This window comes from Aegilops tauschii, chromosome 3 (assembly GCF_002575655.3).
Source record: "Aegilops tauschii subsp. strangulata cultivar AL8/78 chromosome 3, Aet v6.0, whole genome shotgun sequence".
In the NCBI taxonomy this organism is placed as follows: Eukaryota; Viridiplantae; Streptophyta; class Magnoliopsida; order Poales; family Poaceae; genus Aegilops; species Aegilops tauschii.
The window spans coordinates 36,485,856-36,496,474 of record NC_053037.3 but is presented as its reverse complement, the minus strand read 5'-3'; the positions used below and the strand labels follow the sequence as shown (position 1 = coordinate 36,496,474).

The 10,619-nt window shown below is 45.0% G+C and overlaps 1 protein-coding gene across 2 annotated transcripts; it reads left to right on the top strand.

The window, feature by feature from the left end:
- On the top strand, positions 1–3,582 carry LOC109756739 (uncharacterized). 2 transcript variants are annotated; one of them, XM_020315572.4, is made up of 7 exons: positions 1–577; positions 1,352–1,661; positions 1,773–2,211; positions 2,301–2,400; positions 2,542–2,691; positions 2,825–2,938; positions 3,013–3,582. In XM_020315572.4, the coding sequence occupies exons 1-7, from the start codon at positions 245–247 to the stop codon at positions 3,373–3,375; spliced, it is 1,809 nt and encodes a 602-aa protein (XP_020171161.1). In that variant the 5' UTR covers positions 1–244; the 3' UTR covers positions 3,376–3,582. The 2 variants fall into 2 exon arrangements, with proteins under 2 accessions (XP_020171161.1, XP_040259302.1); XM_040403368.3 differs by having other exon boundaries at positions 3,008–3,582.
- Positions 3,583–10,619: the final 7,037 nt, after the last annotated feature.

Here is a 10,619-nt window from a genome sequence, read left to right as displayed (position 1 = left end):
GGATCACGGGCTCACGGGCATAAATCCGCAGCCGTACGTATGCGCAACCGCCCGGGAATTGAAGCCGCTCATATGCGTTTCATGCGTGCGCCGACGCCGCCCGCTTCCGTGAAGCCTCGGCCTGTCCTCCCACCGCATGTGAATGTGATCGCCTCCGTCCTCCTCCAATCCTCCACCTCTATCTCTATCTCTGCTGCTCCCTCTCCGAGCGGCAACCCGTGCCGTGCCACGGCGGCGGGATTGAATGGGCTCGCCGACGCCGACGCCGCCGCCGCCACCGACGCCATCATCACGGGCCAGCTGTTACTCCCTGCGCCTCCACCGGAGGCGGGCGGTGGCGGGTTTAAGAAGAAGGCCACACCGGGGCAAGATGAAGCTCATGTACTTTCTGATGGACGGCGAGGGGGAGGAGCAGCGGTGCCGGGCGGAGGAGCTCCGGCTGGAGGTGTCGGAGCTGGAGGCCGTGCTGGCCAAGGAGGAGCGCCTCAGCCGGGTCCTCCGCTGCTCGCTCCAGGCCGGCCGCCTGGACGCCGCCGCCTGCCGCTGCTGCCTCTCCGCCAACCTCGTCCCATCCAAGGTAATTGATTCTACCTGCTATACTTCTGAATTTACCTCATTCCCACTTCAGTCGTCCCATGTAATTGATTGCACAAGCATTTGTCAAGTTCATTTTCTCAGTTTATTACCAGATTACTGGCTTTTGGCAAATTTCTTCAAGCTGCCACTTTTTCTGTCACCGAGTGTAAAAGTGTTCCAGACATTCAGTCCCAAGTCCCAACGCCGAACTGTAGAAACTTGAAGGCAGATGCAACATCGCTCGCCGTGCATCACAGGACTTGACAGTCGGTCATGATCATGTCTCTGCTACCACCTCGTTGTCTGTTTCTCTGCGGTATTAGCTAGCTTCCGAAAAATAGTTCTATGGACGGATCGGACGGATGAATGCTGTGTGGCATGCATATGGACATCGAGCTCGACAGGAGTCACAGGAGGACACCCAAAGGACTATTCCCAAATTGCACGCCACAATGCCGGATTTGTCCGCACACAACCAGCCCCCATTATCCGCCACACCTCTTGTCCTAGGATTCCTGCCTGCCTGCCTTCTCATCGTACCTGACAAATCACTTGATTGCACCTGTACGGTTTGCTTCAGTAAGTAGTGGTAACTTAACTAAGCAGCCACATTCTGTAAACTGCAAATTCCTTCTCTTCTCTGATCAAACTGCAGTCCATATGCAATTTCTTCAGTAATTTTGTTACGCAGCATGTTAATCTATCTGTGCTCATGCCAATCACGCGTAGTTCTGATTACTGCAAGTGTTGGTAATCAGCTCGATTCTCGTTGCAGATCAGGGGGCTCCTCGCGGAGCTGGCGATCGTGGAGGACGAGATATTCTACCTCGAGAAGAAGGTCGACGACCTGCGGACGCGCCTCCTCCGGGAGCGCAACTGGACCCACCACTGCATTCTTCAGCAGCAGCAGCAGCAGCGGCAGCGGCAGCAGGACTGGCCGCCGGGCCGGCACTGCATTGGCCGGAGGGAGCTTCATTGCGGCGAGCAGCTCCCCAGGCTGCCTGGTCCAGGCGGCGGCGGCGGTGGCGATGGAGGAGGTCTCGAGCGTGAGAGCAAGGCCTCTGCTGGGCCTGCCTCTTCGCAAGGTACAGATGAAATGAAATGTTCAGCAGACGCACTTTCAGAACTTATAGGTTGCTTAAACAGTTCTTGCAGAACAACAAGTTGATTCTGATTTTGAAATCTTTGGAGGACAGGCGAGGAGACTGATCAGAGCAGAAGAAGCAGCCACTCCTTTGAAAATCTCAGACCCCCTGAAAGGAAAATCTGCTCGAGCAGTCCAAGCAAGCTGTCGGAGGAGCTCATCAAGCTGACGGTGACCATCTTCCACAAGCTGAGCAGGACGACGAATCATGCAGACTCGGAGCTGGAGCTGAGCAGCGCGCCGAAGCTCAACATCACGTCCTGCATTGGCTCCTCCAGAAGCCTCGCCCCCAAGCTGTCGTCGTCGTCGTCGAGCGACCGTGCGGCGCCGTCGCCCATCCGCTCTTCCAAGAGCCGTGCGGCAGCGCCCCCGGAGTGCGGCAGCGACGAAGGGGAGCCGGCCGGCCGGTGCGAGAGGTTCGTCGAGTTCACCCGGAGCTCGTTCGACGCGAGCCGCGTGTCGCTGTGCCTCGCTGACATCAAGAACTTGAGGTCAGAGTGTGAGAGAGGCCCTGATCATTGTCATTGCCAGTGGACGGACAAATTTTAACTTGTTGAAATTTTATTTTTGTTTTCTTCAGAGTGCTGATGAACAAGCTGTGCACCGTGGATCCGAGCTTCCTGACCAACAAGCAGAAGCTGGCCTTCTGGCTCAACATCTACAACTTCTGCGTGATGCATGTACGGTTTTAAGATGGGCTGATTACTGACCAACACATGAACACCATTAATCAGTTGATTGATGAATACTGCAACTTTGAATCATACATATAATCTGTCAAGAAATTAACTGTCAATTTTGCAATGTTATCAAAATTTCAGGCATTTCTTCAGCACGGTCTGCCTCCATCGCCGGACAAGCTCCTGGCCCTGCTGAATCAGGCTTCAGTGAACGTGGGAGGAAGGGTGCTGAGCGTCCTGTCGATCGAGCGTCTGTTCCTCAGGCACCCCCCTGCTGAGGGCAACAGGCAGGTAACTAATCTACCCAGCAAATTCTACATCAATCTTGTAACCGGATTGATGTTCTTGATCTTACGGATTAATCAATTATATAGTAGTATTATTTAACCTGAACATTTTGGATGTATGGAAATTGGCTGAGAAGGGGACGATGATGGAGGAAGTAGGGGAGAGTGACATGCAGCTCTGCTACGGGCTAGGGTACCCTGAACCCAACGTCGTCTTCGCGCTCTGCAGGGGCAGCCGCTCCTCGCCACCGGTAAGTATCAGCTCGATCGATCGCGATCCCCAACTGTTCTTGCTGAGCCTGACATGATCGAGTTCGAAGTGCAGGTCCGGGTGTATACGGCGGAGGAGGTGTCGAGCGAGCTGGAGGCGGCCAAGGTGGAGTACCTGGAGCGGTGCGTCCGCGTGGCCGGAGCGAGGAGGAAGAAGGCGAAGTCGAAGGCCGCGGCGGGGGCGGCGACGATCGTGCTGCCGAAGCTGCTGCACTGGCACATGCGGTGCTTCGCCGACGACGTGGAGTCGCTGCTGGAGTGGGTCCACAGCCAGCTCCCGCGGGCCACCAGGGCGCCCGAGCTCAAGAGGGCCATCAGGGAACTCCTCCACCGCGGCAGGCCTCCGGCGCCGGAGAAGATGGTGGAGATCGAGCCTTACGACGCCGACTTCAGATACCTACTGCCCCTCGTCTCGTGAATGCATATACTGCCGTGCCGAGTATATAGTACTACGTAGTACGGATTAGGCTGCATATATATGGTGTCGTGCTGTCACTGAGTACGTACGTGTTGCTGCATATAGTTAAACTTATTTTTGTGTAGTTATTATATGTCATTATGTGTATATGTACTTGTGGTAGATGCATGAAGAGATCAGATGAAAATAAATGGACGTTGCTAGTAAGCGCCCGAGCGCTCGTTGATGGCCATGTTGTGAAGAAGATTCCTCATAAGGTTTTGAGGCATTTTCCAATTGTATCAAGATTGTAAAGGTTATTTTATGATGTTCAAATAAGAGAGGATGTAATGTGGCATTCTAGAAACAGGAGTACATTCATCAGAATGTAATGAGCCATCTATCTCATGGTAGTGACTGGACAATCTTCAATCTGAAACACAAAAAGTTTGCTGCTGAGGCGAGAAACATTAGACTTGGCTTAGCTAGAGATGGATTCAACCCATTTGACCACCAGAGCACCACATATAGCATGTGGCCAGTGCTTGTTATTCCTTATAACATGACACCAAATGTCTGCACCAACAAATCGAACTACATGATGGCCTTGCTCATCCCAGATCCAAAAATTCCCGAAAAGGATTTTGATTTATTCATGGAGCCTCTTGTGGAGGAACTTCAAAAGCTATGGAGGGGTGTTCTCACTCGAGACCTATATAGCAGCCCACCAGCTGATTTCTTTCTACGTGCTGTTATAATTTAGTGCATCCATGATTATCCGGCTTTGGGCACTATGTCAGGGCGAACGACACATGGTTACAATGCATGTGTTCGTTGTGCCAAGAATCCACTGTCATACGCAATACTTAGCAAGACCTGTTACATTGGACCGCTGTTTCTTTGCCAAGGACAAGCTGTGTCCTACGAAATACCAAAGACTTGTGTTCGATGCAACTCATGAAAACCGTGATGCGCCAAAGAGGCTCACCAACGATGAGTTGCAGGAGAAAGTACAGAAGGTCAGGCATATTACACCAGAAAATCATCCTGATAATGGTAGCGGGAAAAGGAAGCGTGGCAGGGCAGAAGAGAGATTATTGTTTACCCGCAGGTCCACTTTGTAGGATTTGGAGTATTGGAAAGATTCGGATCTACGGCATAATCTTGATGTGATGCACATCGAGAAAAATATATGTGACAGTATTATCGTCACACTTCTTAATATTGAAGGCAAGACGAAATATATTTTAAAATCTAGGATTGATTTGACACACCTGGGTATCAAATCCGATTTGCAGGTGAAAGATGATGGTGCAACACGGGATATGGCACCAGCTGTGTATGTCTTGGACAAGGTAAAAAGAAAAGAATTTTGCAAGGTCCTGTCACAGAGATTCCCACATGGATTTACTTCCAACCTTGAAAGTATAGTCAGTGCAGATGAAAACAAGGTGCAAGAGTTGAAAATTCATGACTGCCACGTCCTACATAAAAGGGTTTTACCTGTTATCCTTAGAGGATTGGGCCGCCTGACTTATACAGAGCAGTTGCAGAGTTGGGACAATTCTTCAGGGAACTCTACAGTAGAAATATTAGGACAAATGCTTTGGAGCATCCTAGAGACAAGATACCAACTATCCTATGCGACGTTGAGAATACATATCCTCCAGCCTTCTCTGATGTGATGGTGCATTTGCCTGTTCATCTACCCGATGAGGCACTACTTAGAGGTCCAGTACAGTATGGCTGGATGTACCCTATTGAAAGACGGCTAGGCACTTTCAAGGGCTATGTTAGGAACGGAGCTAGACCCGAGGGTTCCATTGCAGAAGCCTACATTGCTACATAAGCGTTGATATTATGCTCAAAATACATTGAAACAACCGATCAGCTTAGCAAAAGGTGGGTGAAAACAACCCCTAACTCAATGTTTTTGATTGTTCTGTTCGAGTTACAGGGAAGAGTCGACAATATAACAAACCTAAAAATTTGGAGAAAATGGTTTGGTATGTGGTGAATAACTGTCCTGAGATTCTACCATATATCGAGTAAGTGCTAAGTAATGCAGCTTATACATCATAATCTACTAAACTTGCAGCACATTCTTATATATTTAGATATTTGACACGATCACTATGTTGTGCAACATCTAGAAAAAAGAGTTACCCGCGCAAAATCCAAGAAACATTGACAAACTGGTTAGGGCAGGATTTGCGAAATGGCTGAAGAGCCGTGTAAGTTTTTGAATTGCACTGTCAGTTTTTAATATATTGAGTACATAAGATGATCAGCTTGTTTATTTTCTAACCATAAGTTAAGAAGATGCGGGAGGATGGACAAACAGTTAATGATGCCCTTTACGCAGTAGCAATGGGTGCTGATACTCGGGTAAGACATTATGAATTTTGCGTTGTTGGAGATGTGCGCTACAACACCCTTGCACGGGACGAATGCAGGAAGACACAAACCAATGCCATCATGAGCACGAATACGTTCGATACCATAATAAACATTGTTCAGTTGCAGTATATCTCCAGTTTCAAGGTTCATCGATGTATGATTCTGTTCAACTATCGTTGGTATAACCTGTTTTTCAAGATCGCAAACACAAAGCTGATGATTATTTCAAATCCATCAATGTCAAGGCGACATACCAAACCGACGAACCTTTTATTTTGGTAAATCAAGCGACATAGATATTTTTCTTGGAAGACACATTTGCACGTACCGATGACTGAAGAGTATTACAAAAGTTTAAACAAAGGAATTCATTTAATGAAGCTGCACAACAAGATGATGCTTAGCCTTCATTCTAAAGATAATTACGATGCCACAATAAAGTAATTAATCAGTTGATCAAGTAAACTTCTTTTATTTGTCACGCTTAATTTCCCGCTTTCCGGTTTGCTAACTTTTTCCGACGAGTTCACCAAATTTCATTGAAAAGTGTCGACTTTATGTTCCGAGGCCAGCAGCGAAAACATTGTTATGTTGGTCGGGATAACATTGTTAGCGCCAGCCGTGAACATTGTTACTGCTGGCCTCGGAAACATTTGTTAATGTTTTCGCGGCTGGCGCTAACATCGACCTGGCCTGCTTTACGGTCATTGTTCCTTAAGAGATTTTGGAGCCACGCATCACCATGCTTGGTGCCAGGAGCGACGCATCAAACCATGCATGTATATTAACAAAAAGCTATATGGAGGTAGCAATGTCCAGACCTATAAAAAGTTGCAAACAGATGACCCATCAAATTCACTAGTACTTTATCTAAATAAAAATAAAATTACTTTATCACAGATTGCTCCCGCAAAAAATAAATAGAAAAAAAGGAAACTGAATGCATTTTTTATGAAGAAAAAACAGGTTGCCAACAAAGATTCTAAATAGAAGAAGGTGTGTCATCAAAATGCTAAAGATAAAACAAATGGAATGCGTGACACCGGTGCTAGATAGATTAATGTATGTAATAAAATGTTATCTTCATTGCAACTTACCATCAAATATTTATTCACAGTATAGAGTTTGCAATTTTCTAGCAGCATATGCGAACAAAAAACATAGTCAAAGATACATGCTAGAGACCAAAACTATGTCTAAATTATCATTCATATATATTTTTAGTCGAGAAAAATGATATAGTAATGATAAAAAAGGAGCTATGACAAGAGTAATGTATAATGAAATATTTATAGCAGTATAATTGAATATACAGAGAAGGCTACAATGAAAGCAGAAAACACAATTGAAACAGGACCAATGATGATGAAGTCTGTGATGGGTGACAACGCATAGACAATTACGATCCATCAATGTTTGTTTCAATTTCTGTCTGAGAGTTCCCCAAAAATTCATATATAGTAAAACAAAAATACGCGATGAATGAGGAGTGTAAGAAGAATATCCACGACAAATCCAAAAATTAGTATGAACCTATAGTTTTGTATGATGGATTGTAGATGTCACTGTTGCCACCGTGGCCCTCACAAAAAATTAATATATTTCACAAAAAAATGTCTACATTTAATCATATTTTGTCAAGACGCACATTTCCACTGTAATGTTTTTCGTCGCACAAATTTAATAGAATAACCACCGCAATGCCAAAGATGACCTTAACTTAAACTGCATGGTAAAATATAGATGTATTATAGTACAGGCAAATTAAAGTGAGGTTTACACAAGAAAATCAAATGGTGAATGGGAGGAACAATCATATGAATAGTCCATGTGGGCATAACTAACCTAAGCTTGGAATATGGAAAAATATTGAGCATATTTGTACGATAAATATCCGCTAAAATGCAACGTGCATGGGTCTTATATATAGAGCAATGTAGGGTCTAAGAGTACTCGAAGATAATGATGCGAGCTAAACAAATACGAGCGGATGTATGTGCAGGAATTAGTGGTCACTGGTAGAGCTAACCATGTCTTTTTAATTGAACATAGTACAATCAAAGTCGCTCGCATGCACTCATCCCTATGAAAGCACGCATGCACACCTTACTCATATGAGCACCTCCGAGAGACGGAGCCGGCACATCATCTTGAGATTGACGAAGTTGCCACAGACTCCTTCGTAGTCGACAGGAAATTTTCGTCCACTGAACGCACAATGCCGGAAGGCCTGAAATAAATCAAGAAAAATGCGAGCACCAATTTCAAGATTGGAAATTGAACTCTGGTGGGCAGGGATACCACAGTCCTCCTAACCATCCAATCACACGTTGGTTTCACAGCTAACCCTGTCTTGGGGCAAGAAAAAAAGTGGTATATCTAAGCATACACCGTACATAAGACTATACAAAGTGTGTCTACTATGCAAAACGGAACAAAATTGTTTAGGCAGAAAAAGGAAAAAAAGGATCATCAAATTTAAATTACAATCTGCTGTAATACCAAATGTAGCTTAACGGAAATATTTAAAACAATGTCCAAAGCATATTTCTTGAGACATGCTTTGGAGGAAATATTTCTATATATTTTCAAAGATTTATTACATGCTAATATTGTAATTTTAAATCAAATATCAGTTTCCCATAAGGAAATAACTAAGTGGCAAATAATTCTTGTAGGATCGGAAGTATGTCTAGAGGGGGGGGGGGGGGGGTGATTAGACTACTTGACCAAATAAAAATCTAGCCTTTTCCCAATTTTAGTTCTTGGCAGATTTTAGCAACTTAGCACAAGTCAAGCAATCAACCTACACATGCAATTCTAAGAGTATATCAGCGGAATGTAAAACAATTGCATATGAAGGTAAAGGGATGAGTTTGAGGGAGCAAACGTAATGTTGACACGGATATTTTTTATCCGTGGTTCCGATAGGTGGTGCTATCGTACATCCACGTTGATGGCGACTTCAACCCACGAAGGGTAACGGTTGCGCGAGTCCACGGAGGGCTCGACCCACGAAGGGTCCACGAAGAAGCAACCTTGTCTATCCCACCATGGCCGTCGCCCACGAAGGACTTGCCTCACTAGGGTAGAACTTCACGAAGTAGGCGATCTCCTTGCCCTTACAAACTCCTTGGTTCAACTCCACAATCTTGTCGGAGGCTCCCAAGTGACACCTAGCCAATCTAGGAGACACCACTCTCCAAGAAGTAACAAATGGTGTGTTGATGATGAACTCCTTGCTCTTGTGCTTCAAATGATAGTCTCCCCAACACTCAACTTTCTCTCATAGGATTGGATTTGGTAGAAAGAATATTTGAGTGGAAAGCAACTTGGGAAGGCTAGAGATCAAGATTTATGTGGTTGGAATGGAATATCTTGACCTCAACATAAGTGTAGGTGGTTCTCTCTCAGAAAATATGTATTGGAAGTGTAGGCATGTTCTGATGGCTCTCTCCACGAATGAAGAGTGGGTGGAGGGGTATATATAGCCTCCACACAAAATCTAACCGTTACACACAAATCACCAAACTCGGTGGGACCGAATCATTAAACTCGGTCGGACCGATTTGGTTCAAAATGTGAACGTTAGGATTCTCGGTGGGACCGACATGTCAACTCGGTGGGACCGATGTCATTAGGGTTAGGGCATAACGTAATCTCGGTGAGACCGATTACACAAACTCGGTGAGACCAATTTTGGTAATAGCCAAACAGAGAGTTGGTCAGGCAAACTCGGTGGGACCGATTCGCTCATCTCGGTTGGACCGAAACGTTACGAAAAGGAAACAGAGTTTGCATTGCAATCTCGGTGGGACCGATCGCTCATCTGGGTTTGACCGAAACGTTACGAAGGGAAACAGAGAGTTTGCAACCCCATCTCGGTGAGACCAAGATCCCTATCGGTGAGACCGAATTGATTAGTGTTTCTCGCAGTGGCTATGTCAACTGAACTCGATGGCTCCGGATGTGAAACTTCGGTGGGGCCGAGTTGGACTTTTTGGTTTAGGACATATGTGGATATGAGAAAGTAGTGGAGAGCATATCACTAAGCATTTTGAGCAAGATCTTCATTAAGCAACACCTCATCCCTTCTTAATAGTATTGGCTTTTCCTATAGACTCAATATGATCTTGGATCACTAAAATAGAAAATGTAGAGTCTTGTGCTTTGAGCTTGAGCCAATCTTTTGTCCTTAGCATTTTGAAGGGTCCACTTTCTAATCCATGCCATGCCAAACACTGAGCTTTCCTGAAATATTTATCTTGGAATAGCATTAGCTCAATGAGATATATGTTGTTAGGAATTACCAAAACCACCCAGGGATAGTTGCACTTTCAATCTCCCCCCTTTTGGTAATTGATGACAACATATAGATCAAAGCTTCGACAAATGATAAATAAGATTAAAAAACATCGTCGCTTTGAGAAGTATGTGATAAGCAAGAGCTCCCCCTAAATTTGTGCATTATTTAAGATTTGCTTTTGAATGAAAATGCACAATCAATTAGGATCATGGTTTACTCTTTCATGTCACATACATCTTGGTGGAGCGCTCAAAATGATAGATATTAAAAGCATGCACTCATCACCAAGCAAAGTGAATGATCATAATAGGATATGAAAGATAGCATTATCCAACAAGCATTAAGGGTAGCATATGATCAAACACTTGACCAAATAAGTATCTCACAAGGACACAAAGTAGTATCACACAAGCACGCAGAAAAGTTTCAAACCAACCAAAAAGAGTGCAAAGAGAGATAAAAACCAACACACTCTCTCTCTCGAAGCCTATCATCTATACATTTTTCTCCCCCTTTGGCAACAAGTTACCAAAAAGTTTGAAAATGCATAGTGCTAAAC

Bases quoted from the DNA above. Each gene is read 5' to 3' on its own strand.
- LOC109756739 (XM_040403368.3), top strand. From the start codon at position 245: ATGGGCTCGCCGACGCCGACGCCGCCGCCGCCACCGACGCCATCATCA. The intron at 578-1,351 runs GTAATTGATTCT...TTCTCGTTGCAG, and splicing joins CCAACCTCGTCCCATCCAAG to ATCAGGGGGCTCCTCGCGGA. The intron at 2,939-3,007 runs GTAAGTATCAGC...TCGAGTTCGAAG, and splicing joins GCAGCCGCTCCTCGCCACCG to TGCAGGTCCGGGTGTATACG.